Source organism: Protopterus annectens, chromosome 2.part0 (assembly GCF_019279795.1).
Source record: "Protopterus annectens isolate FY-2018-M chromosome 2.part0, PAN1.0, whole genome shotgun sequence".
Lineage (NCBI taxonomy): Eukaryota > Metazoa > Chordata > Ceratodontiformes > Protopteridae > Protopterus > Protopterus annectens.
The window spans coordinates 1,393,810,421-1,393,838,370 of NC_056728.1; the positions used below are offsets into that span (position 1 = coordinate 1,393,810,421).

Here is a 27,950-nt window from a genome sequence, read left to right on the forward strand (position 1 = left end):
TATTCCATCCAGACAGGGTCTCTTTGCGTACAAATCCATCTTTCCTTCCAAAAGTATGTTCAGTTATGAATATTAACCAGTCTATAGAACTCCCTACCTTTTTCAAAAACCATACTAACAAACTGGAGTATATGTTGCACAAGTTGGATGCTCACAGGCAGTTAAGATTTTATTTAGACAGGACCAAAGATTTCAGGAAAACGGATCAGCTCTTCGTCACTTTTGCAGACAATAAAAAGGGCATGGCAATTACTAAACGTACACTATCTAAATGGCTTGCTGACTGTATAACATTTGTATACTCTAAATCAAACCAATCCTTACCAACCAAACCTAAGGCCCATTCTACCAGATCCGTTTCCACTTCTTTAGCTCATGCGGCTCGCTTGCCTTTGGACACTATTTGCGCAGCAGCCACGTGGTCTAAACCACATACTTTCATCACTCATTATTGAGTGGACAAGGTCTCCAAGGATAGGACATCATTTGGTTCCACTGTGCTTAGGAACGTTCTTCCATGAGTCACTCGGGGTCACGGAGCTAGGGACGCTACCCGTGTGTAAGAACAAATGGCGAGATTGAACACTCTTACATAAAGAAGTTATGTCCTTAACATAACGTTCCATGTAGAGTGTTCATCTCGTCTTTGTTCTTACATTTCCCCCCCATGAATTTGGAAGAACTGGTAGGATTAGAGTCTGATCGACGTGTCTTGACCCTTTGCGGGGTATATGCTCCCGTGTGTCATGGGATATATGCTTAGACCATTAGTTATTGCTATGGTGAGAGAGTGTCTCTGAATGGCTGAAGAGAATGTATGCTTCTAACACCGCAGGTGTTGGATCGTTTGGTCTGGTTTGTTTGCAAGCTAGATCTGAGTAATGGCAGGGAAGATTGTGGGATATGGGCTGGTCTCGAGCTTCTCTGAGATTCAGAGCTTTGCAATTCGGCCGATTCGGAGCCGAGGATCGGCTCCGAACCCGTGTGTAAGAACAAAGGCGAGATGAACACTCTACATGGAACGTTATGGTAAGGACATAACTTCTTTTTTTATTCACACAAAATCCAGTTCTTTGGCAAAAGTCTTGAGAAAAATACAACAATAAAAGCCCTTTAAATAGTTGTTGTTGTTGTGTCTTTCGGCTTTTCCCGGTTAGGGGTCGCCACAGCAGAACTCCGGTCCACTCATGATTGGCAGTGGATTTTTACGTACCGCTTGCTGGGCCTAACGCACAACCTTCAACGAAGGAACGCCCATTCACGCATGTCGCCCCACAGAAGACGCTCTAACTGAAAATCAAACGGGCGACGTCTAACTGTGAGGTGACAACGCTACCGCAGCACCACCAAAAGCCCTTTAAATAGTAAGTAAAAAAAATCTAATTGTATATAAACCATCAATTAAGAAACCATCTCTAGTTAAGTATCCCATATTTCAATGTAAAACAGTCTCTATACCCTAGAGAACTGAGTTCAGTCTCGTTTATTGATTTGTTCCAAAGCATATTTGTTTTTTGTTCTGGACAGTATCTGTTTCCTGCTTCCTTTAATGAAGCCTTTCTCTTCAGGTCATGTGGGACGGTCCATGAAAGCTTCCGGTCAATAGCCTTAGAGGGTTTTCCTATATTTTAAACTTATCTGGAATGAAGGCTGTTGGCCTATAACTATCTGGTTTAGCTGGGTACCTCTGTGTTTCAGACACAGAAGCAGGCGTGTTATCATTTGGATAAAAAAAGTTAGCTGAAATCAGTTCCACTGAGTGGAACTTTCATGGTATAAAAACCCACCTTTCATGACCATCCTTAACTGCACTGAGCATTTACAGTTTCAAAATCTAGTGAACAAGAATTCCAGCTCCTGTCTTAGAAGTCTGTGTTGCAATAGCTATATACAGTAGAGAGTCGATTATCCAAACTAATTGGGACCTAGGGTAGCTAAAATAATCAAGCATACACTGAATCATAAAAAATTTCTGAAATAATTTTTTTGCATGCAGGGAATACACTTTTCAACCATTCAGTGATTCCAGTGGACAATAAAGAATATTTTTCATGCTACAAACTCAAACAACATGCACAAGTGAATATGTATGTTGTTGTGTCTTTCGGCTTTTCCCAGTTAGGGGTCGCCACAGCGGAACTCCGGTTCGCTAATGATTGTTAGAAGGCTAAGTTTGGATAATCGACGTTTCAGATAATTAGTGTTCACATAATCAACCATCCTTTCATTATTTTAACCTCTTCTTAATGCTTTATTTTGCCAGATGTGTTTTCAGCTGGACATGAATGTGTACCCTTGAATTACAGATCTCAGATGGCACTGATTAGTGTACCTTGGTCCGTTACAGTCCAGATTGCACCAGTTATCTTAGACGAGATACCACCATTGCCTAACATCCACCTGTCTAATGTATAAGCAAATACTGAAGAGACTAGACACTGCCTAGAACTGCATTAGCCTCGTCAGTATAGAAGGGAGCTGCATAGTTCAAACAGTGGGACTTAGTGCTTGGTAAACAGTTACATGCTTGACTTTCTGTGATACTGCATGTATAAACAAAGATATTGCAGCAATGAAAAAGATAAAATACCAACACAATTTAATAAAACTTAGCCATTACCTTCTAATGAGATATGCATATGTGACACTTAAGTAATAAGTAGTTACAAGAAATTGTTAGAGAGGAACATCTAGTCACTGGCTAAGCTTCTGGTGTCATTCAAAGGGGATCCAGTATCTGTCTGTCTGGGACAACATGATCGACAAACCATGATGCTTTACCAGAGATGGTCTGCACCTGTCACCCCTGGGATTCAGGTTACTGGCTAAAGCTCTTGCCACCCCTATAGTGTCTTTTTTAGGCAAGGTTCAAAGGATAAAACCACCACTGTAACAGATACAAGCATGCAAAATCTGAAGGTAATGCTACTCAATCCTAGAAGTCTAAACCTCAAAATGCACTCTTTCGAGGCACTCCTAAAAATAGAGAACATCGATATCTGTGCAGTAACTGAGACCCGGTTCAAGGCTCCAGAGAGCACCCCTGCAATACCAGGCTACAACTCTTACCACATTTATCGGCCACCAAACCAAGACCGAAGCACTAAAGTTGGAGGAGTGCCCATATTCAGCATGGATATTCACACCCCCAGGCTAGTTGCCCAACACAATGCATCTGAAATTCTCCAGGTGCAACTAACACTACAGAAGACTGCAATCCAAATTGTAGCTAGCTACAGATCCCCCACCATGCCCCAAGATTCTCACTACACCTTTCTAAACATACTGGAAAATGCTAAGATACAACCAAACACCCTAATACTGGGTGATTTTAACTACTCTGACATTAACTGGGAAAACTACTTGGGTACTAACACCTTTTCCCAATGGTTCTTGGAATTCATAAATTCCAATGCCCTGGATCAACTAAGCCATTGTCCCACCAGGGGCTCCAGAATCCTAGACCTGGTCATTACCAACATGGGAGACAGATGCTGCACACCAGTGGTCACCCCCTCATTGGTCAGATCTGACCATAAGCAAATCACCCTTGGCATCCGCATCCGCATCCCACCCCTATCCCCCAGCACGGAAACCTCCGTAAAAAAACTTTTCCAAAGCCAACTTCATGCTACTCAAGTCAGAAGTGACAAACTTCATGACAGGAACCAAAATGAGACAAACTAGCGAAAAACAAAAAGACAGCTTGGAAACACCAAAGCAAATTCTCTCTCAGTTTAATGAAGCGCATTTCGTCTTGCACATATGGCAAGACTTCACATATGGCAAGACTTCACCATATGTGCAAGATGAAAAGCGCTTCATTAAACTGAGAGAATTTGCTTTGGTGTTTCCAAACTTCATGACACCCATGTAGACGGGAGCTGAAAGTTCAACTGCTGAATCCTACACTAAGGCACTGTATAAGCACATCCACTCGTGCATGAATCGTGCCATCCAAAATCGAACCAAGACACTCTCCTCCAAAGAAGGGAGCAAATCTGGTGGTCTCCTGCCATAAACAGACTATACAACAGAAGGAAGAAACTGTTGCAGAAAAGAGGAAAATCCCAGGATGCAAAAAACTCCCTTACCAGCCTCAGTAAGAAGCTGAGATCTGTCATGAAATCCTCTAAAGCTAATTATGAAAATAAAATTGCCAAATATTCCAAAGACAGCCACAAGGCATTCTATAGTTATGTCAAGAATCTGAATGGCAATGCTCAGATCTGCTCTGAGCTACAACAGAATGGCATTAAATATACTGATCCCAAGGATATTGCCAATATACTGGCAGATCGATTTTGTGCATACTTCACCCCCCTCTCACCCCCTAAAGGGCCCATCTCAATACCAAAAGATTGCCAAATTCCGGTAATCATGGCCACACAGGTAGAAACCGCACTCTTCAAAGCTAAGAATACAGCATCCATGAGACCAGACGGTATCCCGGGTGTGTACTACATGAACTACAAAATGAACTGGCAGCTCACCTAAGTGTCATGTTTAATCATAGCCTCACCTCAGGCTTCGTGCCCACTGAGTGGCGCACAGCTAAAGTTATCCCACTCCACAAGGGAAGGATCCACCTTGGATCCTGGGAACTACCGTCCCATCAGTCTGACAAGCCTGATCTGCAAGAGCATGGAACACATTATCATGGAACTTATAAACAAAGACATTGGCAACCTTCAAATACTGGACCCCACCCAGTTTAGGTTAGTGAAGGGCCAATCTTGTCTCCTGAACCTGAAAGACTTCTTCGAATCAGTCTCCAGAGCCATGGACGAGAGCAAGGCAATTCACACAGCCTATCTGGACCTCACCAAGGCCTTCGACACCATCCCCCACTCTGGAATCCTAGATAAATTTACTAAGCTGGGCATAAATCCCTACATCACTCGATGGGTTGCCAACTGGCTTACTGACAGAACCCAGGCTGTAAAGGTAGCCGACTCCAAATCCAGCTGTAGACAAGTGACAAGTGGAGTACCTCAGGGTTCAGTCCTGGGATGGCTCTTGTTTGGCATCTACTTCTCTGAAGTACAGGCCAGCACTAAGGGACTCTGGCTAACAAAGTTTGCAGATGACTGCAAACTGGGAGCCATTATTGAATCCCCAAATTATGTGGATATTCTACAAAAGGGCCTTACAGAAACAGATGCTCGGTGCCAGAACCATGGGCTCAAGCTCAATGCCAAGAAATGTATAGTTATCCCCTTTGGGAAAAATCATGTACCCATGAATTACCACATAAGTGGCAGTACACTAAACACCGAAAGTGTGACAAGGGACTTAGGGACACAAGTGGACAGTGGTCTCACCTTCGATAACCACATCGCCACAACAGTCAGGAAATCCTTCTGTGTGGCACACCTCATCACTAAGGGCTTTTCATCCAGAAAAAAGGAGGTCATTGTTCCACTGTACTCATCCCTCATTAGACCCATTATAGAGTACAATGCCCCATTTGGTATGTACCTCACAAGACATCTGCAATAACTGGAAAGGCCACAGAAATACCTCACTAAAAGAATCACAAGCCTAAAGCAGATGCCCTATGCTGACCTTCTAAGTAAATTCCAGCTGTACTCTGTCGCATATCGCCTCCTCAGAGGCGTTCTCTGCTTAACACACAAGGCCATGTCAAACCCAGAGCCGTTGGACATGCTACACTTAATGAAATCCCAATCCCTCACAGCCACATGCTCCAGGGATCTAAACCTGGTCATCACAATGAACAAAACATGCTGGAGGGATAGGTTCCTGACCCAGAGACTCCCCATACTCTGGAATACACTGCCCATACATGTCAAGCTGAGCGCCTCTTTGGCTGTCTTCAAAAGGAACCTTGATGACTGGATGGGAGATAGGAAATTCACCCCAGGGATGACATCAATCACCCTGTTGGACAGGGGACCAGGGAAGTAATAGCCAAGGAATTGTCATGGCTAGGCTCATATAGGCCCTAGGGCCAATAGCCTAGTACCAACCTATGAACCTATGTCATTTTGCCTTTGTTTTTGTGTAATGTACTTAAACTGTACTAATTCAGTGTAGCTATTACAAACTGAGGAGTTTTTCTGTCTAGGCCTCCTATACAAAGGAGTATGCTGTTCATCCCGGTCAGACTTTCTTGGTAATCAAATGTTATAATAAATACATAAATAACTGTTTGTCTTATTATTACGAATAACACATGTTTTTCATTTATATACCACAAGTCAGATACTGACTAGAGCTTCCTCAGTGTGCATGCACCATCGGTACATTCCAGTGCATGCCCACAACAACATGTTTAGATATTCATTTAAAAACTGCATTAATCCTCTGCTCTTGTGTACAATATTAACTGAGCCGCTACACCAACAACAACAAAGCATATGCACAAGTTTGTTGTGACCCAAATCTAACAAACCATGTTTAGGCTGAGGCATGTGCAAAGTTTGTTGTGACCCAAGTCTAACAAACCATGTTCAGGCTGAGGCATGTGCACAAGTTTGTTGTGACCCAAATCTAACAAACCATGTTTAGGCTGAGGCATGTGCTCAAGTTTGTACTGACCTAAATCTAACAAACCATGCTTAGGCTGTGGCATGTGCACAAGTTTGTACTGACCTAAATCTAACAAACCATGCTTAGGCTGAGGTATGTGCACAAGTTTGTTGTGACCCAAATATGACAAACCATGCTTAGACTGAGGCATATGCACAAGTTTGTTGTGACCCAAATCTAACAAACCATGTTCAGGCTGAGGCATGTGCACAAGTTTGTTGTGACCCAAATCTAACAAACCATGTTTAGGCTGAGGCATGTGCACAAGTTTGTTGTGACCCAAATCTAACAAACCATGCTTAGGCTGAGGCATATGCACAAGTTTGTTGTGACCTAAATCTAACAAACCATGCTTAGGCTGAGGTATGTGCACAAGTTTGTTGTGACCCAAATATGACAAACCATGCTTAGACTGAGGCATATGCACAAGTTTGTTGTGACCCAAATCGCGTAACAAACCATGCTTAGGCTGAGACATGTGCACAGTTTTGTTGTGACCCAAATCTAACAAACCATGCTTAGGCTGAGGTATGTGCACAAGTTTTTTGTGACCAAAATCTAACAAACCATGCTTAGCCTGAGGCATGTGCACAAGTTTGCTGTGACCCAAATCTAACAAACCATGCTTAGGCTGAGACGTGCACAAGTTTGTACTGACCTAAATCTAACAAACCATGCTTAGGCTGAGGCATGTGCACAAGTTTGTTGTGACCTAAATCTAACAAACCATGCTTAGGCTGAGGCATGTGCACAGGTTTGTTGTCACCCAAATCTAACAAACCATGCTTCGGCTGAGGCATGTGTACAAGTCTATTGTGACCCAAATCTAACAAACCATGCTTAGGTTGAGGCATGTGCACAAGTTTGTTGTCACCCAAATCTAACAAACCATGTTTAGGATGTTAACATTCTAACAAATGAAAAGCCATAACAGGTGCAGATATAATAAACAAATAATTATGAAACCCAGAAAAAGGGTTGCATCTTTGTTTCACTAAATAACCAAAAATGCTTTTAGTACCTTTTGAACATATTCTGTCCTCCCACATAAAAACCTTTCTGAGTGCATACTCCTATTTTAATTTTGAAGACATTATTGATTCCTCGGGATCAGCTTTGCTTTGTAGTCTTTGATTTCTCTAAAGCTTTTGATTAGTTGCTTTGGGGTTTACTCTCTCTACCCTCAGAAAAGTGAGAAATTAAACGTAGTTTATTTAAGTTATTCCTGTTTCTTTTTAAAGACTGATAATCTTTACTCCCCCCTTTCAGAGATCCATCTTTCTCCTTCATATGTTTCACAAGGATTAGACAAGATGCCTGCTGTCTCCCACATAGGTTCATAGGTGTATGATATGCTAACGACCATTACGGCCCTTATAAGCCTAGAAGCGCAACCCAGATCTGACCCACAAAGTTGATTTATTTACTGGGCTATTTACTGACTGCTTTCCATCCGAGACATAGATGCCAAACTAAGGGTGAATTTCCAGTTACCCAACAAAATTGGTTCAGGTTGCATTTAAACAGGGTTAAGGAGGAACTTTCTTTACATAGATGGGAAGCCTGTTCCAGAAAATGGGAATTCTCTGAGAAACATATCTGTGTCTCCACCGTGTTCTGTTTAATTTGTAAGTAAAATTTGGGCCTCTTAATCTAGCAGTTCTGATTGCATTGTTTATTTATTTATTTGACATTTGTTAACCGGGTTAGTCCGACTGGGCAGCAACCCTTTTTCAGCAGAGGTGCAAGGTAAAAATCTCCAGTATTACAATTAAAAAAAAGTAGACAGTAGATAGAAAAAAAATCTTTTATTGCAAGTGAAGGAAGTACAAAAAGTTACATGTATAGATAAAATATGTAAAAAAAATGAGTAACAGAGTTATATAAAATTAAATACAGTGACCAAGTAAAGCATGGTAAAAAGGCCACAATCATGCAATCAAAGAGAACAAATAAATTATAATGCAGATTTTTATATAAGAGATAATCACAAAGCAAACTCAGGGTACCAAGTCCTAATATCCAAGAATACAGCACTAGAAGCTTGTAAAGTATTGCTGCCTATTAGTAGGAGTTTAAAAGCAGTTCACAGAGAAAGGAAGGGAGAAGCTGGAGGTTACTGTAGTAGCATAAGAGGAGGGGAGGGTGATGCATTGTAAACACTGGCATCCTTAAGATTAATCTATCATAACAAATGCATAAGTTTCTGCTTAGCCCTTCTTGTGTAACTGATTTAATGATCATTGTGTATTATGGGTGAATAATCTCTTTAGGATGATGGCACCATATATTGTGTCCTCGCTTAGTGCAAGTTCCATTTGACCTTCTCTGCAAATGGAACTAGTTTTAGTTCTGCTGTGATTTCATCATTTGTCTGTCCAACAGTGTGCATCCTACCACGCTTCTTGGGCACTTCATCTCACTCACCTTTAGGTTTCTCAGTTGCTCAGGTTTCTGTACAGTACAGAAAAACTGGTTACACCACTGCTTTGTACACATTGTTTTTCAGCTTCTTTGGGATTGTATTATCACGTACTACCCCAAACACGCTGTGACATTTGGCCAGCCTTCTAGCTGTAGCTTTGAATCCTCACTCAGACTTAACTTCTCCCCAGTCTACCCATCCTAGGTACTTGAAGCTGTTAAACTGTTTCACAATTTTCCCTTCCATCTCACTTCTCAGCTTCTTTTGATTCCCTCCATTTTCTGCCATTGCAGCTGTGTTATCTGTACCAATTTCAACCCATGTACCTTCAGTTATGCATTCCATTTCCTTATCCATTGTTGAAGTACCAGTTCAGAATCTGACTGTAATGCGATATCGTCTTCATTACCACATCTTTCTTGATCTGTCCCCTTCAGCCTTTTTGCTAATGTAGTCATTCAGACATAGAAACTGAAGGAAAAAATGTAAACAGCCATATAAATATTCAGTGGATACTTTGAGTCACAATTACTGCTAATAATAACAGAATATTTTTATTTTAGCAGCGGGAGTCAGAAACTGATTGTAATGCAGTGATCCAGTGTTGTATGTTTTTGCCTGATTCAACTGTGGGTTGTCAGATCCAACCGGATCCAACCTTGGCACCAATCAGGAAGATCTTGCTTCAGAGCTGTGCCTCCTTCCCTAGCCATAATTCCCTGTGCTTCACCTAATCACCTTGGATCTCTGTTGCCATGGAAGGTTTTGGTCACATCTTAGAGGGCTCCATGGACCTTCTTTCTTCAAAAGAAATTATAGCCTTTGCTTGCTCCTCCCATATAGAATAGTAACAATTTATTAATGTAGTGATTTTTCTTAGGTAGTTAGTAATTCCCTTAGGATAGTTAGTAATTTTAGTAGTTATAGTAGTGTGTTTAATGTTTTCAGTTCAAGAGTTTTCTTAGCAACAGAATATGTTGTGGGGTGTAACAGCAAAAGTTTAGTTTTATTTGGATGTAGAATTAGTTGGGATTTGGTGAGCCATGTGTCCACAGAAAGAAAGAAGTCTTGAGTTAGTATGTATAGTTCTTGAAGGGAGTAGGAGGAGAGGCACATGTTAGCATAGAGTCATCTGTGTATTTGATGACAGAAGCATGAGGAGTAGAGGTATGGAGACTGTAAAAAGAGAGAACAGTAAGCTTCCCAGGATGGAACCTTGGGGAACACCTAGAGTGAATGGAAGAAGAGAGGAGAGGTCCTACTGCCATTGCACTGCTTGCTGCCGACCTTTTAAATAGCTTTGGAACCAAGCAATATAGGATAGTTTGAGATTTCGATCACAAAGGACATTAATACGTTTACTAAAGACAAAACTTTAAAGACATGTGTCTGGAGCATTTCTCCCCTAGCCGCCGCTGAAAACAGGCTCTGTGGAACCTAGTCGGACTTTCCCAGTCAAGAAATGTTAAAATAAAATACTATATGAGACCATGTCAAAGACCTTGGAAAGATCTAGAAAGATAACAGATACAAATTTACCATTGTTTCTGAGGTGATTTATTGTATCAGTGGAAGACATTAAAGCAGCGGTGGTGCTGTGGAGGGGATGGAAGCCATGTTGAGTTTTTGACAGAAGATTGTGTATGTAGGTGGTCCATTATTTGTAAATGTGTACATGTCTCTAGGATTTTAGATGGAGGATAGAATAGCAACCAAGTGGTAGTTGTTCAGGTCAATCTAATCACCCCCTTTATGTAGTGGAATAATATGGGAAGTTTTACAAATTACAGGGACTAGGTTTTCAGACATAGATTTGTTAATAAGAATAGCTATGGGGTACGCGATTGCTTCAGCAGCGATATGCAGAAAGTAGGCTGGTAGTTTGTCTGCAGCCAATGTTGTAGGTTTTAGCTTGTCATTTTTTTTATAATATCTATGGAAACAGGGTGAAGGGTAAAAGTGTCATTCTTAGTGTGAGTTTTGTATGTTTCTGAGAGGATGAGGGTTTATGGGTCTTAAGTAGGGCTAGAATGGACTCATTGAAATATGTATTGAACTGAGCTGCTATGCTCTCTGGGGTGTTGGAGGTAGTTCAGCAGGGTGTGCAAGATTTACCAGGAAGGAGTATGTTGTTAATAGCTGTCCAGAACTTTTCGGAGTTGTTTTCATATTTTGAGTGTTGTGATAGTATCTAATTTTGTCTAGTTTAAATGATTTCTTTGCTTTGTTTCTGAGCTCTTGGTAGATTTGTTTTGAAGTTTGGGATCTATCTTTATACCGCTGGTCCCAGGCTTTATCTCTGGTTTTAAGCAATGGCCTTGTTTCTTTAGTAAATGAAGAAGCAGGAATAGATTTGGTTCTTATTGTTCTTTGAGGAGCATGTGAGTTTAAGATATCTTAAAAGGTAGTGTTGAAGCAGTTAACAGTTGCATCTAGGCCAAGTAACTAGAGTGGAATCCAATTGCAGCTTTTTAGGGCAGATGTGAAGTTACTTGGAGTAAAGTTACATTTGTTATTAGTAGGTAGGTATGCTGTTTCCTATAATAAATCTTTTGCCTTAGTAGAAAGGTAGGAAGGTGGTCACTCAGGCTGTCTGGTACGCAGCTGACATGTGAGGTGTGGTCTATTAGTTAAAATCCAGTCAAGGATTGACTGCCTTTCAGATGATTTATCCATCCTTGTAGGAGACTGGATGATTTGAGTAAATCTGTGGAGATTAATATAAACAGTGGTGTTTACTGAGGTACAGATGAGCCAGTCAATGCTAAAATCACCCATGATGATAGTTTCTTGAGAGAGTGAATAGGTGGTCCATTTTAGTAAGTTTTCTAAGGTAGAATTTTTTTTGGGGGTGAGATATAGCATTCATTTTTAATTTTGTAAATATTACTTTAGCGTTATCAAAATTGGGGGTGATGGGGTCCACAGTGTCTACTGAAAGGTGTTTTTTATATAAAATTATTATACCACCTCCTCTTTTTTGATATTCTGTCTTTCTGTATGATGATGTAACCTGGAGGTAGTATTTCATTATTATTATGGTCAAGTTTTAGCCAAGTTTCAGATAGAATTACATCATCTGGTGAGTATTGAGAGAGGTTGACCTGTAGATCATTGATTTTGTTAGTAATGTTTTTAATATTTATATTTAATAGTAATAGTAGAAGTAGTAGTTTGTCTGCCTTCCTGGGAATGTATAATAAAGTATGGGAGTGCTGGGAAGTTTGGGTGTGTAGATAGATTGGTGTGCTTGATGGACTGGAATTAGGATGAATGTCTTTGCTAAGATCTAGTTTAGATGTAATAGAAATTATAGTTTTTATAATTTGTGCTACATATTTGTTATAACTTAGGGAGGTTTTGAGGGGCTGATTGTGAGGTTGTAGTATGAAAGGAGTGAACTGGATGGGAGTTTATGTAAATTGCAATGGGGAGATGAGAATCCTATTTACCTGGTGATTTTGAGAATAACAGGATCTAGGGGGCTAGGGCCTAAGTTCACATAGGTTGATATGATATAAGATGGTGATTGATAGTATAGTGAGAGTTGTGATGTAAAGCAGGAACATATTGTTATTAGTGTAGAGAAAGTGGCGTAGGTGGTAATTGTTTATTTCTATTGATTTTATTGTAAGGGTATGTTATTAGTCAGTGGTTTACAATTTAGTAGTGTTTGAGTAATTGAATATTTTGACGTAGAGGGTGGCTAATTTGAGTGGGCTTGCTTTATGACCTTTTGGATATTTGGATAATGCGGATTCTGTTATGCTGATTTAGTGGATGAAGAAAAGCTGGGGTGATGGAGATGTTCTGAGGCTTATATTGATTTGGTGTATTATATAAATTGCTGTGGCTATGGTGTGCAGGGTCCTGGGTTCGTGACTGTTAAGGGCTGATTATTTAGCTCAGATGGCTTAGTGGTAATGGTGAGAAGTTGTTTGTAGTCTGTCATAGGGTTCTGTAACATTTGATCACTAGATACAGTTAAATGGGGTAAGACACAGTTGCTCAATTTATGTGCTGTGTATATGGAGGTGATTTTAATTTTGGATATAAAAATGTGTTAGCTAAACAGGATTATTACGCTCTAATTATGGCAGTAGAGATGACTACACATGTGGTTTGTAGAAGTATGTAGTGAAGTAAGCTGAGACTGTGTTAATATTTTTGATTTGAGGAGGGGATTATTAGAATTGTGATTTGTTAAGAATGGTCAGGTGTTAAGATGATGGAGGAAGGAAGTGACTGGTGTGTAGTTGGTTTAGGGTGTGGCTGTGTGGTATAAGTTTACATGTATTGTGGGTGAGTTGGAATAGGGGGTAGGGTAGGGGAGCAGAGTGAACCTGAGTGTAGCTAGGGCGAATGGAGTGGGAGGGACCTTGGACATCGATATGCATTTTCCAGAAACAATCAGTAAGTTTAAACAGTTTGTACTTTTAATCTGTATTTATAAAATATTAGTTTGCCCATCTAAAGCAGAGTGTTCTTGAATGGGGGAGGGGGTGGTGAAGTAGAGATAGGTGGGAGAGATATCAAGGAATTTAATTTTAAAATAGCTATCTATATTATAAGTCTTTTTAGAAAAACTAAAGTGTCGCCACACACAATGTTCAGTATTTCCAATATGAGCAGAGTCCTGATAGGCTTAAAGGAGAAACTCATCCACAGACTCAAAAAACTTCTATTTCATCAAGGTTTGGTGTTTCCTTCACTTTAACACCACTCATGGACTATTGTCAGGTTTTGAAATGAATCTAATGCATTCTATGTGGGCAAGACTGTAAATAAACTCAAGCATAGGATTTCATTTCATCTGACAGAAATCCATTCTGGATGTAAAAATAATGCACTAGCCAAACACCTTTCTCATCATAAACGACACACAGGTTTTAAGTTCCAGATCTTGGATCGCATAGACATGGGTGATCTTGAAGGAGACATCCCTAATATTCTGGAGAAACATGAACTCATGTGGCAATTAAAGCTGAACTCTTTTAGGAAGCCTGGACTAAACTGCTACTGTTCAATTAAAAGTGTACTGGAACTTAGAAAATTGCCACATTGTTTACATGCCTAATCGTATTTTATTTTATTTTATTCTACAAATTGGTTTTAAATACCATTTTAAATCAGTTGAAATGTAAGTGTATATTTTGTTTCCATCATCATACATACATTTTTTCTTATTTTTATTTTTTCTGGTTCGTTTTACCACTTTATTCAAAATGATGTGGAATAACAATACTAACTAATTATACAATTATATAGATTTTTAGGGTTCTTGTACACAGACCTGAAGAATTCTAGAAGGACGAAAGCGATGTTTGCTAACAATAGGTTATGAAAATAGAAATTGATTTTTACGTGCAAAATGTATATGTATATATTTGTACATTTTTTTTGATTGTCAAATGAACTAAGGTTGATATATTTCCAGCCATGTAGTATATTGTCTTGGATAAAATCACAGACTTAATAATCTACTTAATAATTTGGTTAAATAAGAGCTACCACATCATTATAAATAGTATTTAAAGTACATAAGGGTTATATATTATTATGACAGCTACTAGGTAGGGCAGGACCAGCTCAAATGTCACACTGATGGGGGAAGGGATGTGACTTTAACATATGTACCAATAACACTTTGTTTTACAGCACAATAAACCATTCCCATGTCTGATAAAAAGTATATATATATATATATATATATATATATATATATATATATATAGAGTTAGAAAGCTTGTGAGGAAATTATTACTCTATTTTTGTTTTACTTGGATCGCTTGTCAGTGTACTTAATAAAGGATTTTCAACTGGAAACAGACTGCCTGCCTTGCTTGGATTACTTTCGAATACTTGGTAATGCTGTAGAATTATATATTTTCTATTATTACTTTTTGACTTGACGAGTTTACATTCGCTACTTCTACTACTATTGTCTGATCTGATTAATATACAGTGATTAACTAGAAATATATGGACTGAAAATCTTCCACACAGAGAAGTTTCTTACACTGTTTTGTTTTTATACCCACTACACTTTAGTGGGTTGATTTGAGACTTCGGGGATACCACGGAGATTTCTTGTTTTTGCTTGGTACTTTGGTTTCTGAGACCAAGGTTTTTGTTCCGTTAAAGGATTCCTGAATCGGTGTGGAATTCCAGCATTTTAAGACATGGATAATGACAGGCTAAAAGATTTACTAACTGTACCTATCTGGAATGATACAGAAGCAGATCAGATACAAACAGATACAGAAAATGGACAGGGAAGAATGGACCCAGAAAATATGAATTCAGAGACGTTTTCTAAACTCAAAAAGCAACTAAAACGCATGCAGGGTCTCTACTGGGAACATATTTATATACAACAAAGCATAGATAAGAAGAGACTACCCCCGGGGACTTACATTGAACAAAAGACCAATGTGGAAAAATATGGTTGATTCACTTTCTAAGGAATGGGAAAATATTTTAGAGGATGCCAGCTACAAACTTATTCATCTGCTAGTAAGGAACAACCTTAGTGTGCAGGAAGCTACAAAGGCTGACATCACATCTTTAAAAACAACATTGGAAAATGAGAACCACAATAACCTAGATGCTAAATTTGAGCTGCTTAAAGAAAGAGTGAAAGGATATGAGCAGTCCATTAAAGAAAGAAAGATTAATAAAATGAAACGAGATCAACTGGACAAAGATGATCATGGGAGACTTACTAGGAGGTACAATAATAATAACAACAACAACAGGAGAACCAACAACAGACAAGGTTTTAGTTATTACAGGGGATATAAGGGAAAGTATAACCATGCCAGCAGACCTCAACAGGATTTTCCCAGGGGAGATCCTGCCCCTCCAACATATCATTCCCCACAATCCCAATCCCCTCTGGCTGTCAACACTCCGCAGAAGCCTTTGACATCACAGAAGGATCAGGACAGGAACATAAGCAACAGCGGCAACCAGAACCAAGAGAGTTTCTACAAGACGAATTACAGGACTACCAGGACAACCAGGACCACAGACAATCCAGCTACCAGAAGCAGCAGCACCTTCATAGAGACCAGTTTCTTCAGGAAGACCAATATCGACAGCACAGACATCAACCACCACACAAATACCAAAGCCAGCACCAGTACCAGAACAAGAACAATGACCACCACCATAGCTCCAGAGCTTGTCCCTCTTACCAGGTCCCCCCATACCACAGCCACAGCGAGTAATACTACTACAACCCACCGAGATTCCAGAAAGCAGAGGAGGAATTCCAGAGCTCTCATACTCTATCCACAAACTCCCAGGGAGACAGGAGAACAAAACAGTGGACAGGGGTGAGGGAAATACAATACCTGGGCAATCCCGACTGGAACCCCGACTACAACCCAGGTCCCAGGCTTAGATGGAGGAACCAGCCACAATAACACGTACAATAACAACAACAGCAGGTACCACAATAACAGGTGCTCCACTTATCTGGAACCACTCTGTTAAAGCACTGACTGAAGAGGAAAAAAGTGTGTTGTCCAAAGGACTTACTTTTGTACCAAGCTGCAGGAGTGAGGTTGCTCAAGTATTGATAGACCTTAAAATGTTTGTGAGGAAGCTCAACTTAAGGGTACAGTTTCATGGAAAAAGTAATGACACCGAAAGTAAGCCTATTGATGAAACTATAAAAAGGCCTAGCAGCTATTGTCCACCACTACATCAAACACTAGCTGCTTTCGAAGTGAAATGTGAGATGGATATCAGGAAACTGCTTAAAAACCTCCTAAGAAAAAAGTTCATAACTTAACACAGGGAGAAAGAAAAGCATTGCTTGAGCTAGGCAATGATAAATCCAGGCGTGTAATGAAGGCAGACAAGGGAGGAGGTATACTTGTGACTGATACCACTAGCTACAACCAAAAGATAGAGAACATGCTGGAGGATAACATATTTTATGAGTTATTTACCATGGACGACATAAAAAGAGCATATGATTTATGGAACACTAATCTGACCACATTATGGGAAGAAAAACTTATCACTGAAAATCTTTATAATTATTTATGGAGTCCATGCCAACGTTTACCTTACTTTTTTGGAATACCAAAGCCACACAAGAACAGAGAGGACCCACCTTATAGACCGGTGGTAGCAAGTGGAGGTTCCCTTACTGAAGCCACAGCCATTTACCTTGATTACTTGCTGAAACCTCTATCAGAAAAGAATACGTCATACATAAGAGATTCAATTGATTTTTTGAAGAAAATAAAAAACATTACAGTGGAAGCTGACAGTATTTTGGTAACTATTGATGTGGAATCCTTGTACACAGTGCTCCCTCACAATTACTGTATAACAGCAGCTATGGAGTCTTTTAAGAAACATAATCAGGGTACACAGGCACAACTGCACAATTTAAGCAAGTTCATTAAGCAAGCTCATTAATCTTGTACTGGAGTTCAATTTCTTTACTTTCAATGGCAAAAACTACAAACAAAAATCTGGTATAGCAATGGGGGCTGCCATGGCTCCCAGCATAGCTAACATAGCCCTGGGCAAATGGGAGGAGGACTTTGTGTTAAACAACACAGACTACATGCAGCATATCACATGCAATTTACATTTTATTGATGACCTCTTTATTGTGTGGGAAGGTGACACCTTGCAGCTTGGAGATTTTATCACTTACCTCAATCAAACAACCCCCGTCCTAAAGTTTACCTCTTCCCATAGCTGTACTTCAACCACTTTCTTAGATATGCAGATTTCCAAGGACATCACCAATAACAGAATCACCACTGATCTATTCAGAAAACCAGCAAGGGTTAACTTATTACTCCACAGTAAAAGTCTACATCCTACAAAAAACCAAGTATAATGTAGTGAAATCCCAAGGCTATAGATTAGCTCGAATCACCACAGAGATGGAACCATTTTTTGAGAAACCTGAACAACTTAGAGAATGATTTTCTAGTGAGAGGCTATGAAAGTCAGACATTAAAAAACATCCTGGAACCCATTATAGAACTGAAAAGGACTGAAGCACCTTCACTCAACCTCACCAGTAGAAAAATGTTAAGTAATTCCACAGAGAATAACAAATACAAAAATAGCTGCATTCTGACATACACTTTGGATTTTCACAGTATCAAAAATATTGAAGAAAACTGGGACATTGTCACAGGAAACCCTTTTCTGATTAACAAGCCCCATCATTTGTTTATAGGAAGGCCAGGAACATAAGAAGTTTTGTTGAATTTAAACCTAGACCATTTGAGAAAAGCACTAAAAGATGTGAAACTAATTGTACATTTTGTATATTTATACACAAGGTGATTGTTTTTATTGCCTGTATTTAAGGAACATCATTAAAACCAGTGCAGGGGGTGACTTTTAACACTAAAAAAGTAATTTACAGGGAACAGTGCAATGAATGTGATGCATTATATGTGGGCAAGACTGTAAATAAACCCAAGGGTAGGATTTCATGTCATCTGTCAGAAATCCATTCTGGATGTAAAAATAATGCACTAGCCAAACACCTTTCTCTTCATAAAAGATATACAGGTTTACGTTCCAGATCCTGGATCGAATAGACATGGGTGATCTTGAAGGAGACATCCCGAATATTCTGGAGAAACATGAAGTCATGTTGCAATTAAAGCTGAACTCTTTTAGGAAGCCTGGACTAAACTACTGCTGTTCAATTAAAAGTGCACTGGAACTTAGAAAATTGCCGCATTGTTTACATGCCTAATTGTATTTTATTTTATTTTATTCTACAAATTGGTTTTAAATACCATTTTAAATCAGTTGACATTTAAGTGTATATTTTGTTTCCATCATCATACATACATTTTTTCTTATTTTTTATTTTTTTCTGGTTCTTTTTTCCACTTTATTCAAAATGATGTGTAATAACAATACTAACTAATTATACAATTATATAGGTTTTTAGGGTTCTTGTACACAGACCCGAAGAAATCTAGAAGGCCGAAAGCGATCTTTGTTAACAATAGGTTATGAAAATAGAAATTGATTTTTACATGCAAAATGTATATGTATATATTTATATATATATTTTTTGATTGCCAAATGAACAAAGGTTGATATATTTCCAGCCATGTAGTATATTGTCTTGGATAAAATCACAGACTTAATAATCTACTTAATAATTTGGTTAAATAAGAGCTACCACATCATTATAAATTGTATTTAAAGTACATAAAGGTTATATATTATTATGACAGCTACTAGGTAGGGCAGGACCAGCTCGAATGTCACACTGATGGGGGAAGGGATGTGAATTTAACATATGTACCAATAACACTTTGTTTTACAGCACAATAAACCACTCCCATGCCTGATGAAAATTATATATATATTTAGAAAGCTTGTGAGGAAATTATTACTCTATTTTTGTTTTACTTGGATCGCTTGTCTGTGTACTTAATAAAGGATTTTCGACTGGAAACAGACTGCCTGCCTTGCTTGGATTACTTTTGAATACTTAGTAATGCTGTACAATTATATATTTTCTATTATTACTTTTTGTTTGTTTTGAACTGCGGTGGTGGTGCTGTGGTACCATTGGCGCCTCACAGTAAGACGTTGTCCTGTTCTATTCCCAACTAGAGCATTTTCTGTGTGGAGACGTGTGAATGGGCATACCTTCGTTGAAGGTTGTGCATCGGGGCTGGCAACTCGGCACGTAAAAATAAACTGCCAATCATTAGCAGACCGAAGTTCTGCTGTGGCGACCCCTAACCGGGAAAAGCCAAAAGACACAACAACAACAACTTTTTGTTTTGTTTTGACTTAAGATGAGTTTACATTCACTACTTCTACTACTATTGTCTGATCTGATTAATATACAGTGATTAACTAGAAATATATGGATTGAAAATCTTCCACACAGAGAAGCTTCTTACACTGTTTTGTTTTTGGACCCACTGCACTTTAGTGGGTTGTTTTGAGACTTCGGGGATACCACAGAGATTACTTGTTTTTTGTTGGTACTTTGGTTTCTGAGACCAAGGTTTTTGTTCCGTCACAGGATCCCTGAATTTGTGTAGAATTCCAGCATCATAAGACATGGATAATGACAGGGTAAAAGATTTACTAACTGTACCTATCTGGAATTATATAGAAGCAGATCAGATACAAACGGATACAGAAAATGGACAGGGAAGAATGGACCCAGAAAATATGAATTCAGATATGTTTTCTAAACAAGAAAAGCAACTGAAATGCATGCAGGGTCTCTACTGGGAACACATTTATTTACAACAAAGCATAGATAAGAAGAGACTACCCCGGGGACTTAGATTGAACAAAAGACCAATGTGGAAAAATATGGATGATTCACTTTCTAAAGTATGGGAAGATATTTTAGAGGATGCCAGCTACAAACTTATTCGTCTGCTAGTAAGGAACAACCTTAGTGTGCAGGAAGCTACAAAAGCTGTAATACAACATCTTTAAAAACAACATTGGAAAATGAGAACCACAATAACCTAGATGCTAAATTTGAGCTACTTAAAGGAAGAGTGAAAGGATATGAGCAGTCCATTAAAGAAAGAAAGATTAATAAAATGAAACGAGATCAACTGGACAAAGATGATCCTGGGAGACTTACTAGGAGGTACAATAATAATATCAACAACAACAGGAAAACCAAGAACAGACAAGGTTCTCGTTATTACAGGGGATATAACAGGAGAACCAACAACAGACAAGGTTCTAGTTATTACAGGGGATATAACAGGAGAACCAACAACAGACAAGGTTTTAGTTATTACAGGGGATATAACAGGAGAACCAACAACAGACAAGGTTTTAGTTATTACAGGGGATATAAGGGAAAATATAACTGTGCCAGCAGACCTCAACGAGATTTTCCCAGGGGAGATCCTCGCACAAAACCAGACAGGGGAACAATACAGGACCACCAGGAGACTGCCCCTCCAACATCTCATTCCCCACAATCCCAATCCCCTCTGGCTATCAACACTCCACAGAAGCCTTTGACATCACAGAAGGATCAGGACAGGAACATAAGACACAGCGGCAACCAGAACTGACAGAGAGTTCTACAAGATGAATTACAGGACTACCAGGACAACCGGGACCACAGACAATCCAGCTACCAGGAGCAGCAGCACCTTCACAGAGACCAGTTTCTTCAGGAAGACCAATATCGACAGCACAGACATCAACACCCACACCAATACCAAAGCCAGCACCAGTACGAGAACAAGAACAATGACCACCACCAGAGCCCCAGAGCTTGTCCCTCTTACCAGGTCCCCCAATACCACAGCCACATACAACCCACCGAGATTCCAGAAAGCAGAGGAGGAATTCCAGAGGTCTCATACTCTATCCATGAACTCCCAGGGAGACAGGAGAACCAAACAGTGGACAGGGGTGAGGGAAATACAATACCTGGGCAATCCCGACTGGGTCCCAGGCTCAGACGGAGGAACCAGCCACAATAACAGGTACAATAACAACAACAGGTACCACAATAACAGGTGCTCCACTTATCTGGAACCACTCTGTTAAAGCACTGACTGAAGAGGGAAAAAGTGTGTTGTCCAAAGGACTTTCTTTTGTACCAAGCTGCAGGAGTGAGGTTGCATAGGTACTGACAGACCTAAAAATGTTTGCAAGGAAGCTCAACTTAAGGGTACAGTTTCATGGAAAAAGTAATGACACCGAAAGTAAGCCTATTGATCAAACTATAAAAAGGCCTAGCAGCTATTGTCCACCACTACATCAAACACTAGCTGCTTTCGAAGTGAAATGTGAGATGGATATCAGGAAACTGCTTAAAAAACCTCCTAAGAAAAAAGTTCATAATTTAACACAGGGAGAAAGAAAAGCATTGCTTGAGCTAGGCAATGATAAATCCAGGCGTGTAATGAAGGCAGACAAGGGAGGAGGTATACTTGTGACTGATACCACTAGCTGCAACCAAAAGATAGAGAACATGCTGGAGGATAACAGATTTTATGAGTTATTTACCATGGATGACATAAAAAGAGCATATGATTTATCGAACACTAATCTGACCACATTATGGGAAGAAAAACTTATCACTGAAAATCTTTATAATTATTTATGGAGCCCATGTCCACGTTTAACTTACTTTTTTGGAATACCAAAGCCACACAAGAACAGAGAAGACCCACCTTATAAAACTGGTTGTAGCAAGTGGAGGTTCCCTTACTGAAGCCACAGCCATTTAGCTTGATTACTTGCTGAAACCTTTATCAGAAAAGAATAAGTCATACATAAGAGATTCAATTTATTTTTTGAAGAAAATAAAAAACATTACAGTGGAAGCTGACAGTATTTTGGTAACTATTGATGTGGAATCCTTGTACACAGTGCTCCCTCACAATTAATGTATAACAGCAGCTATGGAGTCTTTTAAGAAACATAATCAGGCTACACAGGCACAACTGCAAAAGCTAAGCAAGCTCATTAATCTCGTACTGGACTTTAATTTATTTACTTTCAATGGCAAAAACTACAAACAAAATACTGGTACAGCAATGGGGGCTGCCATGGCTCCCAGCATAGCTAACATAGCCCTGGGCAAATGGGAGGAAGACTTTGTGTTAAACAACACAGATTACATGCAGCATATCACATGCTATTTATGTTTTATTGACGATGTCTTTATTGTGTGGGAAGGTGACACCTTGCAACTTGGAAATTTTGTCACTTACCTCAATCAAACAACCCCCTTCCTGAAGTTTACCTCTTCCCATAGCTGTACTTCAACCACTTTCTTAGATATGCAGATTTCCAAGGACACCAACAATAACAGAATCACCACTGATCTATTCAGAAAAACCAAAGAGGCTTAACTTATTACTCAACGGTAAAAGTCTACATCCGTCAAAAAACAAGTATAATGTAGTGAAGTCCCAAGGTTATAGATTAGCTCGAATTACCACAGGGATGGAACCATTTTTGAGAAAACTGAACAACTTAGAGAATGATTTTCTAGTGAGGGGCTATGAAAGTCAGATGTCAAAAAACATCCTGGAACCCATTATAGAACTGAAAAGGACTGAAGCACCTTCACTCAACCTCTCCAGTAGAAAAATGTTAAGTAATTAATTCCACAGAGAATAACAAATGCAAAAATAGCTGCATCTTGACATACACTTTGGTTTATCACAGTATCAAAAATATTATTGAAGAAAACTGGGACATTGTCACAGGAAACCCTTTTCTGATTAACATCTTCGGTGAAGCCCCATCATTTGTTTATAGGAAGGTCAGGAACATAAGAAGTTTTGTTGAATTTAAACCTAGACCATTTGAGAAAAGCACTAAAAGATGTGAAACTAATTGTACATTTTGTAGATTTATACAGCAAGGTGATAGTTTTTTTATTGGGCTTATTTAAAGAAGATCATTAAAACCAGTGCAGGGGGTGACTGTAACACTAAAACAGTAATTTACAGGGCATAGTGCAATGAATGTGATGCATTCTATGTGAGCAAGACTGTAAATAAACTCAAGCGAAGGATTTCATGTCATCTGTCAGAAATCCGCTCTGGATGTAAAAATAATGCACTAGCCAAACACCTTTCTCTTCATAAAAGACACACAGGATTTAAGTTCCAAATCCTGGATCGAATAGACATGGGTGATTTTGAAGGAGACATCCTGAATATTCTGGAGAAACATTAACTCATGTGGCAATTAAAGCTGAACTCTTTTAGGAAGCCTGGACTAAACTACTACTGTTTAATTAAAAGTGCACTGGAACTTAGAAAATTGCCACATTGTTTACATGACTAAGTGTATTTTATTTTATTTTATTCTACAAATTGGTTTTAAATACCATTTTAAATCAGTTGAAATGTAAGTGTATATTTTGTTTCCATCATCATACATACATTTTTTCTTATTTTTATTTTTTTTGGTTCTTTTTTCCACTTTATTCAAAATGATGTGGAATAAGAATACTAATTATACAATTATATAGGTTTTTAGGGTTCTTGTACACAGACCTGAAGAAGTCTAGATGGACGAAAGCGATCTTTGTTAACAATAGGTCATGAAAATAGAAATTGATTTTTACATGCAAATTGTATATGTATATATTTATATATATATTTTTTGATTGCCAAATGAACTAAGGTTGCTATATTTCCAGCCATGTAGTATATTGTCTTGGATAAAATCACAGACTTAATAATCTACTTAAGAATTTGGTTAAATAAGAGGTACCACATCATTATAAATTGTATTTATTGTACATAAGAGTTATATATTATTATGACAGCTACTAGGTTGGGCAGGACCAGCTCGAATGTCACACTGATGGGGGAAGGGATGTGACTTTAACATGTGTACCAATAACACTTTGTTTTACAGCACAATAAACCACTCCCATGCCTGATAAAAAGTATATATATTTAGAAAGCTTGAGAGGAAATTATTACTCTATTTTTGTTTTACTTGGATCGCTTGTCTGTGTACTTAATAAAGAATTTTCGACTGGAAACAGACTGTTTGCCTTGTTTGGAGTGCTTTTGAATACTTAGTAATGCTGTACAATTATATATTTTCTATTATTACTTTTTGTTTTGTTTTGACTTAAGATGAGTTTACTTCTACTACTGTTGTCTGATTTGATTAATATAAAGTGATTAACTAGAAATATATGGACTGAAAATCTTCCACACCGAGAAGTTTCTTACACTGTTTTGTTTTTGAAATTTAAGTGTATATTTTGTTTCCATCATCATACATACATTTTGTCTTATTTTTATTTATTTATTTATTTATTTTTCTGGTTCTCTTTTTTTCCACTTTATTCAAAATGATGGTAATAACAATACTAACTAATTATACAATTATATAGGTTTTTAGGGTTGTTGTACACAGACCTGAAGAAGTCTAGAAGGACGAAAGCCAACTTTGTTAACAATAGGTTATGAAAATAGAAACTGATTTTTACATGCAAAATGTATATGTATATAATTATATATAATGTTTGATCGCAAAATGAACTAAGGTTGATATATTTCCAGCCATGTAGTATATTGCCTTGGATAAAATCACATACTTAATAATCTACTTAATAATTTGGTTAAATAATATGTACCATTAAAGTACATTAGGGCTGTATATTATTATGACAGCTACTAGGTAGGGCAGGACCAGCTCGAATGTCGCACTGATGGGGGAAGGGATGTGAATTTAACATGTGTACCAATAACACTTTGTTTTACAGCACATTAAACCACTCTCATGCCTGATAAAAAGTATATATATATATATATATATATATATATATATATATATATATATATATATATATATATATATATCTATTTAGCAAGCTTGTGAGGAAATTATTACTCTATTTTTGTTTTACTTGGATCGCTTGTCTTTGTACTTAAAGGATTTTCGACTGGAAACAGATGGCCTGCCTTTCTTGGATTACTTTCGAATACTTAGTAATGCTGTAGGATTATATAGTTTCTATTATTACTTTTTGACTTGACAAGTTTACGTTCGCTACTTCTACTACTATTGTCTGATCTGATTAATATACAGTGATTAACTAGAAATATATGGACTGAAAATCTTCCACACAGAGAAGTTTCTTACACTGTTTTGTTTTTAAATATTTTCATACATAATTTCTGAGTCTGACCACATGGCAGTCTGGCATCTTGAAATAATTCTGATTTGTTTAGTCTGCCTGTAGGTATCCCACAATGCGATTCTTGTCTGTAAAAAGTACATCACGCATGCCTCTTTCTTCCTAAAACTCCTGTCACTGCATTGATTTTACCTGTATATACTGCTCTCCTTCAGTCAGTTATAGCGTTGCCATCTATCCATTTTTTTCCGGACTATCTGGAAATGAAAGATATTGTTCAGTTGTCTGGAAAGCACTGTACAAGCTCTGGTATTCTGTTTGAAAAAAGAAACAGACTATCAGACTTTGTTACAAAAGCACAGTAAACCTGCAAAAAAAAGGCATCATGGTTGAAAAAGGATAAATGCACTCTCATCAAACTAAACAAGCAACTCAGAGGGCAAATAAAGTCTACCGAAGACAAATTTGAGGTAAGTTTGGCCTCCCAAGCCAAGGACAACCACAGTGCATTATTTAGCTATGTCCACAACCACAAAGGCAATACACAATTGTGTGCAGAGCTCATTGTAAATGGATCTACCTATACTGAGCTAGAAGATATAGCAAATCTCCAGGCTGATAAATTCAACTCCAACTTTACTGCTCTCTCCCCCTCAACCTTCCCTCAGGAAATATCAAATATAACACCCCCTACTATCACTAGGGAACAGGTCCTTAATGCCCATTCTAAGACCAAGAACGCTGCATCAATGGGCTCAGACAGTATCCCAGGATGCCTTCTAGATAGCATAAAACATGACCTAACATGGCCTCTGGAATTGCCATTTTACTGTAGCCTTCAAACAGGCTTTATGCCTCATGAATGGAGAAAGGCAACAGTCATCCCTCTGCCCAAAGGTGGACCATCTACAGACCCTGGAAACTACAGACCCATAAGTTTTACTAGTCCTATATGTAAAGCCATGGAAAGAATTATCATGGGGATAATCAAAAGAGATATAGTTAACCTAAAGACACGGGACCCAACCAGTTTGGTTTCGTCAAGGGCAGATCATGCCTACTGAACCTGGTGGATTTCTTTGAGAAGGTTGCCAAAGCAGTGGACGAGGGCAAAATAGTTCATACTGTCTATCTTGACCTGGTCGAGGCATTTGACACAATACCTGCTCGGGCATTGTTGACAAACTCAAGAGGTTAGGTACAAACCCATATGTCACCCGGTGGATAGCCAACTGGCTCACAGACAGGACCCAGGAAGTTAGAATTGGAGAGTCCACCTCTACAAAGAGAGCAGTCACAAGTGCAAACCCTCAGAGATCAGTCCTTGGACTGCTCCTTTTTGGCATTTACTTATCATCAATCAAGTTCCATGTCACTGGTCTCTGGTTGGCTAAATCTGCAGATGATTTCCAGTTAAGAGCTGTCATTTAATTTCACACTGACAGAAATGTTATCCATGAAGGGCTGACACAGACAAACAACTGGTGTCACAGCCATGGACTAAAACTAAATGCCAAGAAATGCATAATACTATCCTTAGGGAAATCATCCATCCCTGGTACTATCATATTGACAACACACCCCTTAGGGTTGACCCAGTAGTGAGGGAATTTGAGACACACACAGATGGTAATCTAGCCTTTGATCATCACTTGTCTACAGTGGTGAGGAAATCCTTGTATATTGTGCAACTTACTAACAAAGGCATGGCATCTAAGTCCAAGGAAGTCATTGTTCCATTGTATTCGGCAATCAGCAGACCTGTCATTAAATACAGTGCCCCATTGGTATGTACCTAAACAGGCATATCCAACAACTGTAACATCTGCAGAAGTTCCTTACTAAAAGAATATAAGGCGTAAGTAATATGTCCTATGCAGACTGCCTCGAGGCTCTATCCCTGTATTCTGTCTCCTACAGGCATTTGAGGGGAGATCTATGCCTGGCATACAGGGCATTGTCAGACCCCACTCTGATGGACCTCCTGCATATCCACAAAACAAATAGTACCAGAACTACCTATTCTAAACAATTAAATCTTGCCTGTCATATAAATAAGACCTGCTGGAGATATAGACATGTATCCCACCACAGAGACTATCCCATCTATGTAACAGGCTCCCCATCCAAGTGAAGCAGAATTCCTCCTTAACCCAATTCAAGTGCAACTTGAACAATTGGATGAGAAACAAGAAATCCATCCCTGGTTTGGCACCTATGTCTCTAATGCAATCAGGTAACCTGTAAATGGTTCATCTCCCAGGCCCATGCTTACACTTATCAAAGGTATCAGAACTTGTCAGAGATTTCGGATGCATGGCCAGGCTTAAAAGG

General features: G+C 38.8%; 1 protein-coding gene across 1 annotated transcript in view; it reads right to left on the bottom strand.

Annotated features, from left to right (window-relative positions):
- ELMOD2 (ELMO domain containing 2) overlaps positions 1 to 27,950 on the bottom strand; it is a 909,722-nt gene that overhangs the window by 308,457 nt on the left and 573,315 nt on the right. Inside the window, 1 exon segment of the mRNA XM_044061619.1 lies at positions 248 to 283. Within this exon segment, the coding sequence (XP_043917554.1) occupies positions 248 to 283 (36 nt within the window).